This window comes from Cucurbita moschata, unplaced genomic scaffold, assembly GCF_002738365.1.
Source record: "Cucurbita moschata cultivar Rifu unplaced genomic scaffold, Cmos_1.0 Cmo_Scf00007, whole genome shotgun sequence".
NCBI lineage: Eukaryota > Viridiplantae > Streptophyta > Magnoliopsida > Cucurbitales > Cucurbitaceae > Cucurbita > Cucurbita moschata.
Genome location: NW_019268523.1, coordinates 1,107,450 through 1,127,493, shown reverse-complemented (window position 1 = coordinate 1,127,493; position 20,044 = coordinate 1,107,450). Strand labels below are relative to the sequence as shown.

General features: G+C 37.2%; 4 protein-coding genes across 8 annotated transcripts in view; 2 read left to right on the top strand and 2 right to left on the bottom strand.

Moving 5' to 3' along the window:
* Window positions 1-112: 112 nt before the first annotated feature.
* On the bottom strand, window positions 113-4,140 carry LOC111445190 (calcium/calmodulin-regulated receptor-like kinase 2). Of its 3 annotated transcripts, none has more exons than XM_023083434.1 (8): window positions 3,514-4,140; window positions 2,981-3,382; window positions 2,736-2,889; window positions 1,867-1,993; window positions 1,582-1,667; window positions 1,433-1,504; window positions 665-868; window positions 113-578 (listed from the first exon to the last, which is right to left on the bottom strand). In XM_023083434.1, the coding sequence occupies exons 2-8, from the start codon at window positions 3,304-3,306 to the stop codon at window positions 291-293; spliced, it is 1,257 nt and encodes a 418-aa protein (XP_022939202.1). In that variant the 5' UTR covers window positions 3,307-3,382; window positions 3,514-4,140; the 3' UTR covers window positions 113-290. The 3 variants fall into 3 exon arrangements, with proteins under 3 accessions (XP_022939202.1, XP_022939203.1, XP_022939201.1); XM_023083435.1 differs by having other exon boundaries at window positions 3,698-4,140; XM_023083433.1 differs by having other exon boundaries at window positions 3,874-4,140.
* A 1,719-nt stretch (window positions 4,141-5,859) lies between these two features.
* LOC111445660 (F-box/kelch-repeat protein At5g15710-like) lies at window positions 5,860-8,399 on the bottom strand. Its single transcript, XM_023084181.1, has one exon. The coding sequence runs from the start codon at window positions 7,870-7,872 to the stop codon at window positions 6,544-6,546; it is 1,329 nt and encodes a 442-aa protein (XP_022939949.1). The 5' UTR covers window positions 7,873-8,399; the 3' UTR covers window positions 5,860-6,543.
* A 1,900-nt stretch (window positions 8,400-10,299) lies between these two features.
* LOC111445503 (protein ABHD17C-like) lies at window positions 10,300-14,001 on the top strand. Of its 3 annotated transcripts, none has more exons than XM_023083922.1 (6): window positions 10,300-10,973; window positions 11,079-11,115; window positions 11,427-11,663; window positions 11,753-11,800; window positions 12,985-13,400; window positions 13,468-14,001. In XM_023083922.1, the coding sequence occupies exons 1-6, from the start codon at window positions 10,669-10,671 to the stop codon at window positions 13,580-13,582; spliced, it is 1,158 nt and encodes a 385-aa protein (XP_022939690.1). In that variant the 5' UTR covers window positions 10,300-10,668; the 3' UTR covers window positions 13,583-14,001. The 3 variants fall into 3 exon arrangements, with proteins under 3 accessions (XP_022939690.1, XP_022939688.1, XP_022939689.1); XM_023083920.1 differs by having other exon boundaries at window positions 10,302-10,973; window positions 12,985-13,376; window positions 13,510-13,958; XM_023083921.1 differs by having other exon boundaries at window positions 10,303-10,973; window positions 12,985-13,414; window positions 13,510-13,602.
* Window positions 14,002-14,358: 357 nt separating this feature from the next.
* LOC111445458 (DNA-directed RNA polymerase 2, chloroplastic/mitochondrial-like) overlaps window positions 14,359-20,044 on the top strand; it is a 9,004-nt gene continuing 3,318 nt past the window's right edge. The window contains exons 1-10 of the mRNA XM_023083849.1: window positions 14,359-15,510; window positions 16,131-16,343; window positions 16,432-16,565; window positions 16,700-16,769; window positions 17,031-17,089; window positions 17,668-17,785; window positions 17,921-18,034; window positions 18,112-18,243; window positions 18,345-18,761; window positions 19,891-19,941. Of these exons, the coding sequence (XP_022939617.1) occupies window positions 14,587-15,510; window positions 16,131-16,343; window positions 16,432-16,565; window positions 16,700-16,769; window positions 17,031-17,089; window positions 17,668-17,785; window positions 17,921-18,034; window positions 18,112-18,243; window positions 18,345-18,761; window positions 19,891-19,941 (2,232 nt within the window). The 5' untranslated portion in view covers window positions 14,359-14,586. The remainder of the gene's footprint in view (window positions 15,511-16,130; window positions 16,344-16,431; window positions 16,566-16,699; window positions 16,770-17,030; window positions 17,090-17,667; window positions 17,786-17,920; window positions 18,035-18,111; window positions 18,244-18,344; window positions 18,762-19,890; window positions 19,942-20,044) is intronic.

The window sequence follows — 20,044 nt, the reverse complement described above, 5'->3', positions numbered from 1 at the left end:
TAAAATTTTGAACGAAAATTAAGATCATAGACTTAGGTAATTCTAATTTATCCAAGGTCCTCTCGTATCTCGAGTATTCTAATATATCAATGTGTTCTAAAAGATACTAGAAGATTAAAATAACAAAGAATGCTTCCCCATTGCCATATGATGTTTGATATAACAAAGAACTGTGTCGCCCACCTAAGTTATTAAGCGAAGATCAACAATGATTTCTTTTTCTTTCAGATTGGGGAAATGGCGAAGAAGATTAGGAAAAGCCAAAAAGAAAGCATCTAAAAGCATTTGATTCACGCTAGGCTAGCAATCCTACTCAATTCCACCTGTTGTTCCTCAATTCTGCTCACAGCTCTTGAAAGATCCATGCTAGCAAGAGACATGTTATTAGCTTTCCCGAGTCGTCTCTGCTTTATCTTCAATATTGCCTGCGAAACTTCGCTAATTAAAGGACGTTTTCTCGGTGCTTTATGCAAGCATCTACGACCAATATGAGCTAGCTTCCTTGCTTCTTCAAGATTGCATTCTCCAGCTAGTTGCTTATCAATTATTTCATCAATCCCATCGGGGTTCATTCCAGCCTAAGAAGAATCAAGAATGTACTTGGAACTCATGAAATGCATACATTTCAAGGTGAAGCATTTGTGTACGTGGAGGAAATACTCACGAGATTAATGTAGTCCACTAAATTTTGTTGTGGATGGATGGCTGTGATTAGTTCGAAAAGGATTATGCCGAAGCTATAGATGTCGCTCTTCATCGTAAATTTGTTTGTAGCCATGTATGCTGGGTCTATGTAGCCATATGTACCTTTCAGACCAGAATTCCGGCCATCAAAAACTTCTTCCTTTGACAGCCCAAAATCAGCAACCTATAACATGTGCATGAAAATGATGAATGACAAATGGCGATAGATATTCAAGACCAAAGTTATTCTTTAGTCTAGATACTACATTGATCTTTAAGTTTTCATTTTATTGTGTGGTATCTCTTGTTTTTGACCTCCCACATCCCGTCCTATGCTATAGCCTCCCTCAGCCTTTTGCTCACTTCATCTTTGGAGGCTTTTTCAGTACAGGACTGTTCAAGAATTCATTTCCAAGTGGTGCAACTAACAGCTACAGATATGCAGACAGACTTGAGGCTCCTAGACTACCAAAGAAGATCATGTAGAAGTGATTCTTATTCAGCAGTTTCCCCATTTTTGGAGGTGTTGTGCACGTGTGTGTTCCCCCACGGAGGGAGAGAAATTTAGTTCTTTTTTTTTTTTTAATTCATCGTGTAGTGATAGGGATTTGAACCAAATTTTGGTTGATGATATATGTCTTTTCCTTTGAGCTATGCTCAGGTTGAGAAAGAGATCGAATAGTCGAAATCCCATGAAATATTGCAGAGTGGGATATCAAACCATAAAGAATGCTCTCTAGAAGCTTACCTTAGCTCTCATCGTATGATCCAACAATATATTGGCAGACTTCAAATCACGATGTATGACAGGAGGAATAGCCTGTTCCAGAAAATATAAATGAATAATCCTACAAGCACTTGCACAAATAAAACATGAAAAATGTCAACTTAGAATACCCCTTCGTGAAGGTACTCGACTCCATGAGAGATATCAAGAGCGATCTGAATCCTCTCATCCCAACTCAACACACGATTTTCTGAATCTGAATACGTGTATCACATGAAAATCAAGCAGAAAAAAGTAAATCGGTTTACACTTCAATGGCAAACTATTCTAAACAATTTTCCACTTCGTTCTATAAATGCTAACATGTTTTCCACATTCACAAGAAGACTTGCAGAAGATTGTACTTTCAGGGAATCTGCGAACACAATAATCATAAAAAGATGTCTTGAACTTACTGTAAAGAAGGTTGTCCAAACTTCCATTACTCATAAACTCATAAATTAGCATGTGGCTTCCTTTATCAATGCAGTATCCCATCAAATTCACCAGATTACGATGATGCAATCTTCCTAGTAAACTTACCTGCAGCAAACCAAACAACGGATATTATTATAAAGTGTTCCCTGATATCTAAATAAAAGTCAATACGAAGCGTTCACGCGGGTAATTTCATGGCATAACTGGTGAACAAAAATAAAATCCAATTGAAATAGTAAGGAGAGGAAATTATGAAGTAGGAAATGGTTAACTTCATCGTCAATTTCTCCTCCATTTTCTGAGAAATAATCCTAAAAAAGGTTTCCTTTACACAAGTATAGCGATATCCTAGCAAATATTGGGTCCTTGATATCCACAGTCTCCAAACCAATTTACGTGCACCTCGAGTAATCTCACAAGACAAGACAGATAGGGGACTTTTTTCCTGTTTCTTCTCCTTGAGCCGCACTAGCCCGGAAATCTTGAAAGGAAAGGAACTAGTGCTACACTGGCAACCACACCCTCCGAATAGTCCTATTTTTCCTCCACGTCAATAAGGGGGTCAATAAGGGGGGGATAAGAGATCTTCAGTGTCACCTTGAGGTAAGCCCACCAAAGCGGGATTGGGATTGAATCGTTTAGGCTTTAGAAATTCGTGGTTTGAGAACTTGATAAAACCATCCAACTCTAAAATATTTAGGATTAGGAGTTCGTTCTTCAATGATTCTTACAAAATAGTGTCCTTTGAGGGGGGAAAAAGTTATAAATAAGATATATTAGCAGACGTAATCCATCCTAGACTGAAACATCGGATTGGTAAGGAAAGAATATAGAATAACACCCTCACCTCCGTCCGAAACTCTTTTTCACCCTGTTTGGAATCTGAAGCAAGCACCTTAACAGCTAGAACTGCTCCATTGGGCATCTTTGCTTTATACACTGGACCATATGACCCTTGTCCCAAAAGAGTAGTGAAGTTCTCTGTAGCCTTCTGAATATCCCTGAAAAGTATGGGCAAAAGACTAAGTACGGGAAACAGATAATCCAGCATAAAACAACGTCCATATTACAAAAAAAATATATTGTGCATACTTGTAAGGGTATTTCAGAACACCGGATGCAGAAGCAACTATGTCTTTGTGGTTATGATTCCTCCAAGGGGACCAAGATTCCTTATGGAGCTTTTCAGATCCCGGAAAAGTAATAGAACCAGAAAGAGATGCACTAAATTCAGTACTTGAGTCCAATCCATTTGTTCGAATCTGAATAGTTCCTAGACTACGCTCATTCGTGCTTCGCCGAAGATACACATTCTTTTTGTACCATCTTATGACATAAAATACCAGGATAGCAATCAAAATACCAAGTGCCAAACCAACAGAGATGCCAATGATAATTAGATCAGCTCGTTGACTCATTCTTTAATCTCTTAATATATTCAATCATAGAAAACATCTTGCACAATGATAGCTAAAGTTTTAGCTGATCAGCAACCTGCAAAATGTGTATGTAAAAGGCCAATGACAAATGGAACATCCAAGTCCAATATTAAAAAATGATGATAAAATTCACAGACAATAAACATGAGTACGCTATATCATACATGAAAGGACCAAAATCATTACTCTACTTCATAAATCCGTATAAAATGAATCATCTCATTTCATATTCTGTAGGCTATGTAAATCGTAGAATCTCTCGTTTCGTCAAATGTCAACTACTTTACTGGAAGAAATTTCAGAGAAGGATGAACATTTGGGGGTGAATTCAGAAAGTATCACAAGAGATCACTTAGCAAAGGAGTTTTACTCAATCAATTTATTCGCGCACTGTTTGATTGAACATGAGAAGCATCTAAACCAAGAACCGTGAATCAAATAGCACTGCTGCACACTTCCAGTGAAGTTGATCGATCACCGATCATAGTAACCAGGCAAAAGTCTACAAATTACGTTAAAGCCAATTTCTCATTAACCAGTACTTACAGAACACCAGAACAGGTGCGAATACGAGCGAACTTGATGAAATCAAGCGAAAGCCACGAAAAACAGGAACTCCTCTGGCCTCGCCTGTTGAAGAACAGCGATGGACGACGAATTTGGTTGCTTGTGATGGTCGTTTTCCAGTTTGGGTCAATACTAGACCAAAGAAGACCCAGTCTAGAGAATGTAACTGCAAGCGATGCAAGTTGCAAAAAGAAAACGGAGGCGAATGGGACATTACAGAAACCGTTCTTGGTGGGAAGGCATATACATATATATATATGTATATATATTCACAACCGGTTCAAATCTTCAGCTCTACGTTTTGTTGAAAAAAAATTGTTTAAATCTCAGAGCTCCCACTAATATTGTGATTAGTCGAGTTAAAAGAAAATTTAAGAACAATTGAAAATTTTCCAAAATCTGTTCATCGCTCACAATTGTGTTTCTTGACTAAATTTATTGTCAATAACTTCCTTTTTAACTCTTTTTTTCTAATTAATTTAAGACTCTAAAAAAAATGTTCTTTGAGCATTTAAGAGGCTAGACAAATCTTTGTCCAAACCAAATAGGCTTGAAAAATTGAAAGGACTATGTTTTACTAATAATGTTTTCAAATTCTAACAAAAAGAAAAAAAAATTAATGTTTTTAATGTTAGTGTGACAGCAACGATCAAACATGTTTAACTTTGAACACGAACCCTAATTGACTCGATCATTGAAATATGATTAGTAATGGCAATCCGCGTGGCAAATTGATATTTTTGTATGTATTGTTCATCTCTTGTTGGTGATCTAAACGAATAAATTGACAAAGAGGGAGATGAAGTTGCTTGGTTTGAACACTAAAGTCTTTCAAGCTCGACTGGGGCTTTTCATTTCCCCGTCCATCTCGAGATCATTTAGAGGGGACTGACTAGATCAAGACTATGATAGAGGATCCCTGGACAAATAGAAATTTAATTCCCTGATGCAGCCCGCCACAAACTTGGACTTGAATTGAAGCTACAGTAGTTCAGATGCAACTTGACGACTGAGTGAAGATTGAGAGTAGGCTGTTCAAGTACAAGTTAAGACGAGATTCTACATTCCTCTCTTTTTTTCTCCGGTTTGATCTTTGATTGGGGTGGGATGACGATGTTTTTTTTTATTATCAATATATACTCCTAACGTAATATTAATTTAAACGTTAGCTAATAATTATATCGATGTAATACCCGCTCCATAGTACATGCCAAAATGCCAAATGCTGTAGTTGCCTTGGTATGGTAATTTATACATAAAAGGTAGGCATTGTAGTGCTGGAGGAAGCGACAAGAGGCAGGCAGGGTCAAAGGCGAGTGGTTCGAAGGGCATTTTGTTCTTAAATACAAAACAAAGATTCTTCCCTTGGCATTCTTGTTTTTCTTATTCTAATTTTGAAATCAACCTCTAACCTGGAACAGTCGCTGGTAGATATTGTCCTATCTGAGTTTCCTCTCAAAATTTTTAAAACGCGTCTCTTCTCCAACCGATGTGGGATCTCACACCACCTCTACCCGTTCTCGGTATCATCTTTACCATTGAAAATTTCCTCCTGTTGCTAATCAGAGACCACCTGCACAATAGATCTAGAAGCAGAAGGGATTCTAATTTTGAAATCAACCTCTAACCTGGAACAGTCGCCGGTAGATATTGTCCTATCTGAGTTTCCTCTCAAAATTGTTAAAACGCGTCTCCTCTCCAACCGACGTGGGATCTCACACTACCTCTACCAGTTCTCGATATCATCTTTACCATTGAAAATTTCCTCCGGTTGCTAATCAGAGACCACCTGCACAATAGATCCAGAAGCAGAAGGGAAGCAAGGTTTGTTTTTTAAGCCAATCATGAAACGAAAAGCATACCCCCTGGGTCCTAACAGTAACTACGTTGAAGAAAAAAGAAAGAAAAAAAGCTCAAAATTTCAGACTTTTTAAGCCAACAAACACAAAATTCAAGAACATAGCAAGGAGAAAATATCTGGTTTAGTATAAGAATTCCAGTTGAACTTGAAGAAATAGGCCTTTATCATGTCCTGAATAGATGATTCTTTTTACATTAGAGAAAAGCTCTGAAGACTATATATATGTATATATGCAATTATCAAAACAATAGTTTCAGTGTTTAACTTCAACTATAGAAGTTAGCCTGAAAGATCAGATTGTTCAGAATCTCGTGAGGCACCACGGTCGAGATTTGAGCAGCTAGCAACCGAGAAAAAACCCGGCGCTGCAAGTTTTGGCAAATGGCATTAACATTCTTGATCATCGTAATCGAGCTTTGAAGTCAGTAGCTCACAATAATATATCAGATTGAACTTGGAGAGCAATGGAGCTGATCGCCATCGAGATAACCGGGACTGAACCTGAACCAACAAATCAGAAAATACAAACTTGCTTCCTTTCTTCCCAAATGCCACCCACATAATTTCCTTGAATGCAGGTTATCACATAAATTAAATCCATGTACGGAAGTCTTGGTGAAATTATACTTACTACTGCTATATCTTGGAAACAAAATTGGTTTCCTAGGCTTACGACCGCGTAGTTAGTCCAGCAAAACAGCAGAAGAAATGAATGCCCGAGTAATCCGATATTGACAAAACGATATACATGGATGTGTACATGTAGAAGTCGAACTAAAAATTGTGCCTCAAATAAGAATGGGTGTAACAAAGACACAAGCATCAAATCTTGGTTTATAAAAGCAGACCTGGCTGTTACATGACTGCAGAGCGCAGCCCGCAATCCAAGACCATACTTTTTTATCCACGTCGTATAGAAGACTCTTCCCTTGGTTCCAAGATGTAAAGCAGATCAGATTATCCTGTCCGAAACATTCAAATCTCTCCGCTGATAACCTCAACAAAACTCGAAAATATTTAGGTGGCATTCTACTAATCTCAACCCACATAACTTTTGCATGATCCAGTTCCCAAATTCTCATGCTTTGAAGAGTGCTATAAAGTCCAATCCTACCAACAAGGAATAGACGCTTCTGTGTACCAGCAACCAAATACCCGTCCAATAATGAACGAGGGAACCTGGCTGGAATGTGTTCCCAATAGCCCGTGTCCAGCCGATACATCATTAGACCAAGTGGAGAAAGTGCTTCCAAGTATAACTTGGAATCACAATATGCCATCTTCGAGGAGCAGAGATTTACTGCAGGCATTGTCTGGTGAAGCAACCAACGGTTCAGCCTCGAGTCATAAACTTCAGTAGGTAAGGACTTATCACCATAAATATCACTAGTCGCTACAACTTTAAATGATCGGTGAGTCCGATCAACAACCAAAATCAGCTGCCTCTGCTGATTATGATGCATATTTGGCAATGCCCTCCACTTTTGTGTGAGCGGATTGCATACCAGGGTTTTGAAAGTTAGCCCATCAAGCCCAGAAAAGCAAACAAGTCCACCAGATGAACCAACCAACCAGAATGCCCAAGGAGGCAAAAATGTGAATGGAATCTTATACCATGTTTTTAACGGTAAGCTGAAGACTGAGCATTGGGGAGTTTGAGAATTCTTCCAAAATGTAAGAAGACAAGGCCCATGTGAAGACACTTGTGCGTGAAATTTAAGAAAACTACTATCTTGAAGTATCGAATTCCACCTTTTACATACAGAACGAAACCTAAAGATTAAAAATGGAGGAACCCTAGCTAAGATCTCATTCAACAAATCTTCAGGCAGCATTGCCCATATACTATCTTCCATTTGAACATCTGGATGAGCTGCTTTACCGAAGGTTGTGACTGTTTCCTCATCTAAACCACGTGGTTTGGTCTTTATAACCTTCGGCCTCGAAGGACTAGTGTTCCTCGATCCTGCTCTACCCAATGGGCTCGTATTCCTCCCACCACCTCTTAGAGGCGATCCTTGATCGGCAACCCTATTATCATCACGAACAACCTCACTTTCCATAGATTGAGAATTAACAACTCCACGCCCAGATTGAGAATCCCCAAGACCATCCATGGCGATGGCCAATAAAACTCACTTATCCACCACGAAATGCAGAACCCTAATGAATGCCGCACACTCCAAAAGATCAAAAAAATTCAGGCTAAACAGCACATTTCAACTTCGGATATCAAAATCCATCTCCCAAACACACTACAAAAGGGCACAGAACAATAAACCAGAACAAACATCCGACTTCAAATTAAGCAGAAGTACAAAATAAAATCGAGCAGAACTTCATTCTGTCAGATCCTCAGGCGAGAGAATCAGTCACTGATCCAAATGAAATACGAAAATGTATAAGTCGAAACGGAACCTGAAAACGCAGAGCAGAAACTTTGTCGGCAGAGATAAGCCTTCAATCAGGCAACGCCATGAACAAGAACCTTCCTCAGAGATCGAAGATTAGAAATTCGGCATCGAAATTAGGAGAAGTACCCCCAATGTTTACAGAATCCTGTTCCTTATTTTCGGGCGATTTTCTTTCTTCCTGTTGTTCTCAAGAACTCGCCCGCTTCTTATTTGATTTTCTCCGCGACCATTTCGCTGAATGAATTTTCAAAAACAATAAAGTAAAATACATTTACATAATTTTCCATTTGTTCTAATTCTCAACTCAAAATATTAAATTTTTAGGTCTAAATTTCAATATCTCAAATTTTTTTCATTCAATTCTATCATAAATGTTAATTTTAATACGACAAAAAAAAAAAGATAATTAGTTTAATTATAATTAATTTATTCTTTTAATTAATTAATATAAAATGTTAACAGTGAAAATTAATACAAATTTAAGGGCAAAATTATAAAATCCTGAATGAAAAACAGAACTAAAAAATTAAATAGCAAAAGTGTAATATTTTAATATTTATAATTCTCACCCAATCATAAGGCGCCACGTCAAGTACTTTGATTTATTATTTGATGGACTTGTTCTGTTTTACCTGCCCCCAAGCTTTTCCAATTTAAGATAATATACTTGTTTGTTTAACATCCGTTTATATATATATATATATATATATATTTAAACTCATTATTAAAGCACTATTTAATAATCATTTAATTTTTAATTTTTAATTTTTTTAAACGAAGATCCTGAACACTACTTTTCTTCCTTTTGTTATCTAATTTATAAAATAAGCTAAGTTTTAAAAATTAGGGAAAGTTCAAAATAAAATTAAAAATGGAGATACTTATTCTAATTCATAAATGACTTTATTATTTTAAATAATACAAATATATTAAATTATATATTATCTCCAAATTTTTAATATTATTTTTTGAAATTTAAAATCTGCGACGATGAAAAAATATATATATTTTTTATTTTTAAATTTAAAAGTGCAAATGAAATTTACGAAATGATGAGCTCAAATATTTCATTCATGAAATTTCTTAAAATATAGTCATAAATAATTTGTATTTAGCAATATTTATCTATTATAAATGTGTAAAATTTTCTAAATAAGGATCAGAACTATTCATTTTTAAAACTACCGGGACTAAAATGAATAAATTTTAAATAATATAAATATAGGCATTGTAAAAGACAAAAATAGTATTTTTAAAAAACCTTTTTCTCGCATTATTGAATAAAAAAATGGGAACAATTTATTTTCAATTAAATGTACTCTTTAGCTTTTTTCCAATTAATTGTCATACTTTTTTGGGCAATTGAATTACTTCAATTATGGGAGGTAGCTTTTCCACACCCTTGTTTGAACCTATTTCTTAAATAAATAAAATTCAAATTAAAAGGTGAATTGTGTTTAATATAATTTATAAATTTTAAAATTTTAAAAAATTTCTCCAACATATTTTAAAATTTATAGATCTATTAAAAAAAAATCCTCTGTGACTCATTATTTAAGTTTATATCGAATATATAAATAAATTTTAAAAATTATTAATTTCAAGAATTTATAAAACAAAATTTAATTTAACAAAAAATATATATTTATTATTATTATGTAATTTTGGAACAACGAACAAGACATGAAAAATCGTAAAAAAATTGGTAGGGGGCGAGGTTATCTAGGATAAGACAGCCATTTGCCAGCCTCTATCCTACCATCCAAACACAACCAAACACGTGTCCTTCTCCAGTTGTTAATTTATTTTATAAACTATATAAATTAATTTAATTGACACATAATTCATTTTTTTGAAATTAAAAAATGTTTTTTTAATCAATTCAATTTTAAACAAATTCCATCTCTAAACAATTTATCAATCTATAGATTTAATTAAATTATTATAATATTAGACTTTAAAAAAAGAAAAATTAGGAGAAATAAAAGAATAAAAAAAAAACAAAAATGGCTGTGCTGTGACGCAGTAAAAATAACGGCCCAATCTCTGTATTCCGCTCATTCATTTGCAACCCCCGACGGACACGTGTCCCTCAGTGAATGATACTGTACTTTTTCTTTCCCACACATCACTGTTACCGTGCAATCTCCTTCGACTTCTCTCCCGATAATTCCCGCACGTGCTTTCGCTTCCCGCTCCCCGCCGGAAAAAGCCTCCATTTTCCATTTTTTTTTTCATTTTCCTTCCCCGTTCCGTCCTCCTCAAATTCCCAATTTTCCAACCCTAAAACCAGATTTTTTTTTTCTTCAACGTTCTTTACATTTCCGGCACCGATCCACTGCTTAAACAATCGAAATCCCCCTTCTCTGTTCGTTGTTTTGATGTTTTTGTCGTGACGGGGATTTGTGATTGTGGCGGGGTATTGGATGTGTTGTGTGTTTGTATGATCTGAGCATTATTTTCTTTTTCTGTATTGGGTTCTCTGATTTTTGCGTGGAGATGGGGGCGGTGACATCGTCCATGGCGGCGAAGTTCGCGTTCTTTCCGCCGAATCCGCCATCGTATAAAGTGGAAGAGGTGGAGGACGGCACCGGGAAGCTGGTGATGACGGAGGTAGCGGCAAGGGGAAACTTCGACGTTTTGAAGCTTAGTACCAAGAGAGGGAACCAGGTTGTGGCCCTGTATGTAAAGAATGTATCAGCTACTTTAACGTTGCTTTATTCTCATGGAAACGCTGCGGATTTGGGGCAGATGTACGACTTGTTTGTGGAGCTTAGTTCTCATCTTCGAGTCAACTTGATAGGGTTTGTGAACCTCTGGTTTAAATCATTTGTATTTAGCTGATGTGAATCTGGATTTTTACAAAGCTGCTTTTGTCATGTTCTACATAATTTCTTTTTTCCTTTTAGGTACGACTATTCGGGATATGGCCAATCTACTGGAAAGGTAAGAAATCTTATTTTTCTATTGCCAGATCCTGTAAGTAACTTTTCTAGAGGATGAAAATCTCTGTAATCTCGGGATCTATGCCATTGTTTTTTAGCTTTGTCTGCTCTATTATAGGACGAAAATTAACTGGCAAATTATGTTAAGAATACTATGATTTGTTTCTTTTCATGCTCTGCTTAAAAGGAAGAAATGATCCGTGTTTTCTCTGTTTATCTTTTAGTACTTCTTTTCTGACAAAAACTTGGAAGTCTGGGCTTTATTGTTTAACGGATTTGGCTAACTTTTCATGGCATTGTCCCTTTATCCAGCCAAGTGAGCAGAATACTTATGCAGACATTGAAGCTGTGTATAGATGCCTAGTGGAGAAATATGGGGCAAAGGAGGAAGATGTCATCTTGTATGGGCAATCAGTTGGGAGTGGACCTACATTAGATTTGGCTACTCGTTTACCTAACTTGAGGGCCATTGTTCTTCACAGTCCGATCTTGTCAGGTGTCCGAGTCATGTATCCCGTGAAGCGAACGTTCTGGTTCGACATTTATAAGGTTTACATTCATTAATTCCTAACTTTACATTGTCAGCTTGTGTTATGGATCTGGATTTGATGATCTTTCTTCCATTTTCTATGTTGCAGAATATTGACAAAATACCATTGGTCAGTTGTCCAGTTCTTGTAATTCATGTGAGTATCCTTTCGAACATCTGGTGATTACTAAGATCTTGAATGCTCAAAAATGTGGATAGTAAGAAAGTAAGCCTTCAAACATCGATCGATTCATTGATGGATTGCCATAAAATTACATTCTCAAATGCTTTAGAAAAGGCTATATGTTTTGGTTCTTATCTAATCTTAGGGGTGTAGTTTTCTCTTGCAATCAACTAGTATAGCCTGACTGGTTAAGACATTATTTTCTCGACCAAAAGTGTAGACATCTGAATCCTTACCCCATGTACTGTCATTCTCAAAATTACGCCATGCAAACATTGTCTTTTGCTCTTCTGGCGGACTTTTCCGAACTCTCTGAAACATTTAAAGGCAAAATAAAGAACAGACAAAATGGTGATAGTTAAAATTACTCCATTGGAAACACACTCTCTGTTGCACTTCAGAGTCTGAAGACCCCGAACAGTTTATTACCTTCCATTTGTTTATGTTATTCCTAGGCCATGCATGTGAGATCTCCCATTGGGAGAGTGGAACGAAGCATTTCTTATAAAGGTGTGGAAACCTCTCTGACGCGTTTTAAAACTTTGAGGGGAAGCTAGAAGGAAAAATCTAAAGAGGACAATATCTACTAGCGGTGGGCTTGGGCTGTTAGCATTTAGACCCACAGTGGAAACTAGGACTCATTAGAAGCCTAGGGACAACTTGGGAAGCCCTTTTTCTATTCGTAGTGTCAAAGTTATATTCCTGTTGATTTGATTTAGAACCTATAAGACAATCTTGAATGAAAATACTTGGGAGTTTAAGAAATGCCTTCTGGTTCGGGCATCCAAATTCTTGTATACCTCCATTTCAAGACATAATGTTGTGGTTGATTGCGGTAATTTGCTGCATCTTACTGCTCTCTTAATGAATTATCGCTTCAGTAATATAAAATACTTCATTTTCATGTATGAATCATGTCATGCTGCAGTTTAGAATGAAAAGAAAAGAGATTTCTTAAATTCTCATTGTGGACTTGATGTGGATGCAAACTGCTGCTGCTGTTCATATTCATTCCTTTGAAGTATATGCATGCCTGATCTATGAAAACAAATAATGAGCCTCGATTAACTGGTTGAATTTGTGTAGCATGATTGATTTTTGGAAGCTACTCACTTACAAATGTAAATGGTAACATGTATGTTCTCGTGTCGTGGTAGGGAACTGATGATGACGTTGTCGACTGGTCCCATGGAAAGCAACTTTGGGATCTTTGTAAAGAAAAGTACGAGCCTTTATGGATTAAAGGAGGGAACCACTGTGACTTAGAGCTATACCCACAATACATAAGACATCTCAAGAAGTTCGTTTCTGCCATCGAGAAATCACATCCTAGGAGTGCACCTGGACAAGCCACGAACCAGCTCGACATTCCCAGAAACAGCACTGACGTTAGAGAAAAATCTAGACCCAGCACAGATCAAAGAGAGAAAACAACCATAACGAGTGCTGATCAAACAGAAAAGCCGAGGACTAGCATGGACTGTGGTAATGGAGACAGGTCTAAAAAGATGTTAGACCAGCCAGAGAAAGCGAGGAACAGTATTGACCGGTCTGCCAACCGATCTTCTCATAGCTGAAACACATGCTGTCATTATGCTATCCTTTCTTTTCCCCAAACTTCTTCCTTAATATCATGTTTTCATAAGTTTTTTGATAATTTTGAGCATTGCACTCTCTTGCAGGTTTGGGGACATGGTGAGATCGGTTGGATTATGCAATATCGATTGTTTCAAACCTACGGCAACACATGTATAGCAGAGTGGTTACTCGAGTCGAGGCTTAATTCGTCGTGAGCAATAAAACTTTTTATTGGTTCGATTAGTCGAAACCGTCGAAAAATGGTTGGTTTACCATTGAAAGTAAAGGTAGGAAATTGATTCAACTCAACAAGGGAGTAGTATAAATTGCTCACAAACAACTAATAAATCTAACCCCTCTTCCACTTCTAAGTTCGTTTGCTTTTGGTGTGTTTGTGTCTCTCTCTGTTACATCTCCACTCTTACAGAAATGATCTTCCATCAGAGAAGCTTTCATCCAAAAATGGTGTATTTTTTTCTCTCTTCTGGGAAAATGAACAAGTTTGGAATGTTCTTACTCTTTATTTGGGAATGTAATATCTAATTTGAACACTGAGAAATATTTTACTATTAGTGTTACATTCCATATTTCGAATATCATTCAATTTAGTAATTATATTTTAATTGTCAAAGTTAAGTTATTTTCTATGGTTATTTGTGGCGAGTCTTTCTAAAAATAATATTAGTTTGTATGAAGCGTATGAACATTTATTTTTTATTGCCTCCAAATGATTATTATCATTATTGGTTCAATATTGACAATGATCAGCTTGAAATGATGAAGTTTGGAGATACTAAAAAAAAAGGACAAAATAAAACCCTATTATCAAAAGATTGTGATCTTTTAACTCATTGCGTTAACCTAAAAATATCTATGAAAACAATTTTTAAGAACTGTTCTATAGAAGTGTTGCCAAACATCCCAATAAATATATACACTTCTTTGCCAAATATAAAGTTATCTGAGCTTGAAATTGTGTAGGGAAGTTATTTGAAGTATGAAATATTTTGCAAAATCATGGTTTTGGAAGGGGTTATGGCGGTTACTTCTCTGGCCTTCCCTATGAATTCTTATTGCTTGTGCAAAATTTCCTGTTTATCGAATTCTTCTAATCGAATCGCCTTCTCCCTTCCACCCATTTATGTTCATACCTTTCTAATGGAACTATTTCGTATAGTTTGATGTCCTTTTGCCAGTGTTCTTTCAATCTTACCGGCAAGTTTGAAAATTTCCTTCTGTTGCAACAGCCCACAAATTTTCACCAAAACCCTCCGATGATATCCACGTCTATGTGGAAAACCATTGCCAAGCAAGCTATTTCTAAGAATCGGCAGTTTCATCTTGATTGGCATTGCCTTTCCCGCTCCCATGGCGTTATGGGTCGTCTCAATGAGTCTATAATTCGCGAGAAGTTAATATCTGATAAATTTGTTCTTAGTTCACTTCCGAAGTTCGGGATTTCGGAACTGGGTATTGGTCGGAGTGAAGTTTTGTCCCAGGAAGATTATGGAAGCCGATTCTGTTTTGGGTCTATGGGAGTTCGTATTGGGTTAAATGGGTCGATCCCAAAAGGCTATTCTAGCGTTGCTGAGGCGGTTTCGTCAACAGATGTGGACGAAGATTCATCTAGTGACGAAGAAATCCAGGAGTTATTGCAAGAGATGAGAAAAGAAGAGAAGAGGCAGGTTCAGCGTAGGAGAAGGAGGCTGAAATGGGTGAAGGGAATGGGAGAACAGAAGTATCAAATGCTGAAGAGGCGGCAGGTGGCTATAGAGACAGAGGCTTGGAAACAGGCAGTTAAGGAGTACAAGGAGCTATTGATGGACATGTGTGAGCAGAAGCTAGCACCTAATTTGCCTTACATGAAGTCCTTGTTCCTTGGCTGGTTCGAGCCTTTGCGTGATGCTATAAGTAAAGAGCAAGAATTGATCCGGATAGGGAAGAACAGGGCTGCATATGCTCCTTATTTTGATCAACTATCTGCTGATATGATGTCGGTAGTCACGATGCATAAGTTGATAGGGCTGTTGATGATGGGACATGAGCACGGTAATGCCAGGGTTGTGCAGGCTGCTTGTGCAATTGGAGATGCTATTGAACAGGAGGTACGTCGATTTTGTAAATGTAGACCCTCTGTTAGGTCTCTAGAGAGTTTAATACACTTCCTAGTTTGTTTGTTAAGATCATTGCAAGTAACTCAAAGGTTTATATAATTTAGAAAATAATTGAACTTAACTAAGAAGGGGACCTTCACCATTTAATTGAATGAGTTAGACGAAAAGGTGATCGTTCCTGTGTCGTTCTGTATTCATTTCCATGCTAAAATGATGTCCACATAGGTGCCTAAGCCCCTGGTAGTGTATCTGTACCAAAAAAGGGAGGAAAAAAAAAAAAACGTTTCAGGATCTCGATCACCTCTTATCTTTTCGTTTCTGCACTATCGCTCCAAAACTATAGGAGCAAGAGGATCTCGATCACCTCTTATCTTTTCGTTATTATTTGATCTTTTAGAAGCACATATTACGCCAGGGGGACGATTGGGGCGTGGTTTTCATCTTTTTGTATCATGGCTTAAGCTGCATTCATTGAGGCAGTATTTTTTGGGGATGTGTTTCTTGCCTAGGCGCAGTATGAGAATTTTGACCGTCGACTTTGATTCTTGACATGACTTTTGTTCTGCATTGAATTGTAAGTTTGTAACCATAATGTTGCTTAATCATGTCAGGTTAGAATTCACAGATTCTTGGAGAAAATGAAAAAGAAAAAGCACGACAAAGATAATGAGAACAATGACAAGCCTGATTCTCAGCTGAAGGAACAAGAGTGGTTAAGGAAAAAAGTCACCAACTTGATTAAAAAGCAAAAGCTTCCGGCTGTAAGACATATAGTGAAGGGAGCCGATGATTCAAAACCATGGGGCCCGGACGCCAAAGCAAAGGTCTGGATCATCTTTTCTATATACACTAGAAAAATAATGATTGCATGTTCCTCATTTGCAAACTTGCTAAAATAGTTGGTGTTTATAGGTTGGGAGCCGTCTTATTGAGTTGTTGACACAAACAGCGTACATACAACCTCCTGCTGATCAGTTGGCTGATGGTCCACCTGATATTCGTCCTGCATTTCGTCACTCATTTAGAATTGTGATGAAAGAAGCAAAGTAAGTCATTTATTTATCATCATCAATTAGTCAGTCTGTAAAAGTTCCCCTGGTTTCTTCTCTTTTGTACTTTTTGATCTTCGGATATACAAAATTGTCTCTTATAACATGTTCTGTTTGCTTGAACTCATCAGCAAAAACTCTAGCAGGAGATATGGTGTCATTGAATGTGACCCTTTAGTCGTCAAAGGCTTAGAAAAGACTGTAAGTAAACGCTATCCACTTTGTTATTCGAAATTTTGCTCGTGTCCTGTACTTCTGCATTTCACTGTTTTGTAGTTTTCTATACTTGTTTGGTAGAAATAGTTTAGTTTCATGATGTGATTGCATTTGGAAAGAATTAGTTAGTTTGGCTCAGTTAGTGATCTTTGGAATTTTCTTGCATTATGAACATGTCATGGGATTTCTTGCTGCATCTTTCCTTGCTATATGTTGTATGATCGATGAGTTGTCTTTCTCAAACAGGCAAGACACATGGTGATTCCCTATATGCCAATGTTGGTGCCCCCAGTCAACTGGACTGGGTACGTTATTTCACTTTGCATTTGTCTGCAATCTGTCTTTCATGTTACTTTCTCGTTACGATCAATTTCCTATTAGAATTAATACTCTCGAGCAGAAGTCCATTAGTACTCTTGAATGAACGTCCCACATCTAGGCATCTTGATCGAGCTATTTTAACTGGGTGGGGTTGCAAAAGTAATAGGAGAAAATGGATTTATGAAGCCTAGGTATGTGTAATATATATTTGGATTGTGCAAAAGTGTTTGGTTTATAAGTTTATGATGAGTAAAAATAACCACATAGTTTAAGAAACCACATTTTCTATTCTTAAGCATATTTCATGTGTTGTATAACTATAATTGGATTATGGCTATATGTCCATACTTTTTGTATTATTATTTTTGAAGGATTGGTATTTTGCCGACCAATAAATAAGACGGGTTTTCGGGGCACGAACTACTGTTTATGCTTTGCCAATATCTCTAGATTCGGTTCTCTCTGGCAAATTTTGACGATGAGTTTTTCGACCTGCATTTTGCCTCCTTTTGGAAACCGGTAGTTTCCTTTTCAGTATTAGTTTGTTTTTCTCCTGTCACAGCTATGACAAAGGAGGACACATCTTCTTACCATCGTTTATCATGCGTACTCGTGGAGCCAACCAACAACGTGAAGCTGTTAAGAGGACCCCAAAGCAACAATTAACTCCTGTTTTTGAGGTTTGAGATATTTAAAGATTATAATTTCACTTTTAGATGTTCACCACTATTTGAATAACTTAGCTAGAAGCAAGCTTGTTGAATCTTTATATTCTGTGTAAACTTAGGCATGTTAGTGCTTTTCCATACTCCCAGGCCTTAGACACTCTTGGAAATACCAAATGGAGAATAAACAAAAAGATACTCAGTATAGTGGATAGAATATGGACCAGTGGAGGGCGCCTTGCTGATCTAGTGGATCGGGATGACGTGAGTGGTTTGATGTAAATCATTTTTCTTTCAACAACTTTTTGATGCAAATATTAGTTTTTTTTTGCCATTTCCAGGTTCCATTGCCAGAAAAACCTGATTCTGAAGATGAAACGCTGCTGAGAAAGTGGAAATGGAAAGTCAAATCTGTGAAGAAAGAAAATGTGGAGAGGCATTCACAACGTTGTGACATAGAGCTTAAACTTGCTGTATGGTCTCACTTGTTGCATCAATGATATCACATTTGAAAAAAGAAATTCATTGTATTTCTGTATCCTCTTCTTTTAATTTCTTTTTGATGGTTGAACAGGTAGCACACAAAATGAAGGACGAGGAAGGTTTTTACTATCCACATAATTTAGACTTTCGAGGCCGTGCATATCCTATGCATCCACACTTGAATCATCTTGGTTCAGATCTTTGCCGAGGCATATTGGAGTTCGCAGAAGGTCGCCCACTCGGGAAGTCTGGCCTACGTTGGCTTAAGATTCACTTGGCAAATCTATTTGCTGGGGGTGTGGATAAATTATCTCATGATGGTCGAATAACCTTTATTGACGATCACGTAGAAGATATATTTGATTCTGCTGACAGACCACTTGAAGGAAGACGCTGGTGGCTGAATGCGGAGGATCCATTTCAGTTTTTAGCTGGATGCATGAATCTTACTGAAGCTTTGAGAAGCTCTTCTCCAGAAACAGTTATTTCACATATTCCAATACACCAGGTATTCACATATTGGCACCTATCATTTCTTTCCCTTTTCCTGCTTTAACAAAGAGGGAAAAAATTCCCCCTCCACCGGAGAGCTTGTATTATAGCTACAATTGGTGTTATTGTGAAAACATTTATGATTTCTAAAAAAGAATGGAGTGAATAGGCTAATAGGAGCTCAAATAAGTGTACTGTTCCCCCATCCCCATCCAATCTCTAGAACTTTCTTTAAAAGTTTGGCTGTTTCTTCTAGAACTGGCATTTTATAAACCAGGCATTTTGTTCTGCGTCAATATAACGCCCAAGCCCACCGCTAGTAGATATTGTCATCTTTGAACTTTTCCTTCCAGGCTTCTGCTCAAGGTTTTAAAACGTGTCCACAAGGGAAAGGTTTCCACACCCTTATAAGGAATGTTTCGTTCCCCTCTCCAACCGATGTGGAATCTCACAATCCACCCTCCTTGGGGCCCAACGTTCTCGCTGACATACTATCTGATGTCTGGCTCTGATACCATTTGTAACAACCCAACCCCACAGCTAATAGATATTGCCCTCTTTGGGCTTTCCCTTCCGGGGTTCTCCTCAAAGTCTTAAAACGCGTCCACTAGAGAGAGGTTTCCACAACCGATGTGGGATCTCACAGTCAAGTACGTGAGGCTATAGCAATTGTATTGAGTTCATTAGAGACTTTGAAGGAAACATTTGTTGGTCTACCTCTACTTGAATTCGGCCTTGTGTGTGAATGGCCAGCATCTGATACGCTTTAACCATTAGAGATATTCTTTGCCCTTTTTCTACCCACTGACCTGTTCGTGGGTATTGTTATTCTGGTCTCTTCTTTTTTTTTTTTTTTTTTTTTTTTATAGGAAACAGAGAATTTCATTGATATAAATGAATTACAAAACATTTGCAATGGCTACAAGGAAGCTAAAGCCATAATTACAAAGGGGGAACCGATATATTCGTCTTTCTTTTGTCACTACAGTGAATTCATTGACATATTCTTTGTGATGTACTTGAATTGGTTTTCTTGATCTCCCTTACATGCATAACTTTTTTGAAGTTCAAGGAACCGAGCTTCCTGTTTCGCTTATTTCTCCGGTGCTCCTTACTCTTTCTTTTTAATTTGTGATTCTCTCTAGGATGGTTCTTGCAATGGGTTACAACACTACGCTGCTCTTGGACGAGACAAGGTAGTTAATATTTTAGCATCCATTTATTTCATAACGTGTAGGCAATTAATATTTCTTCCTAAGACGACATCTCATTAGGGAAAACGAACGTGAAATTTGACCC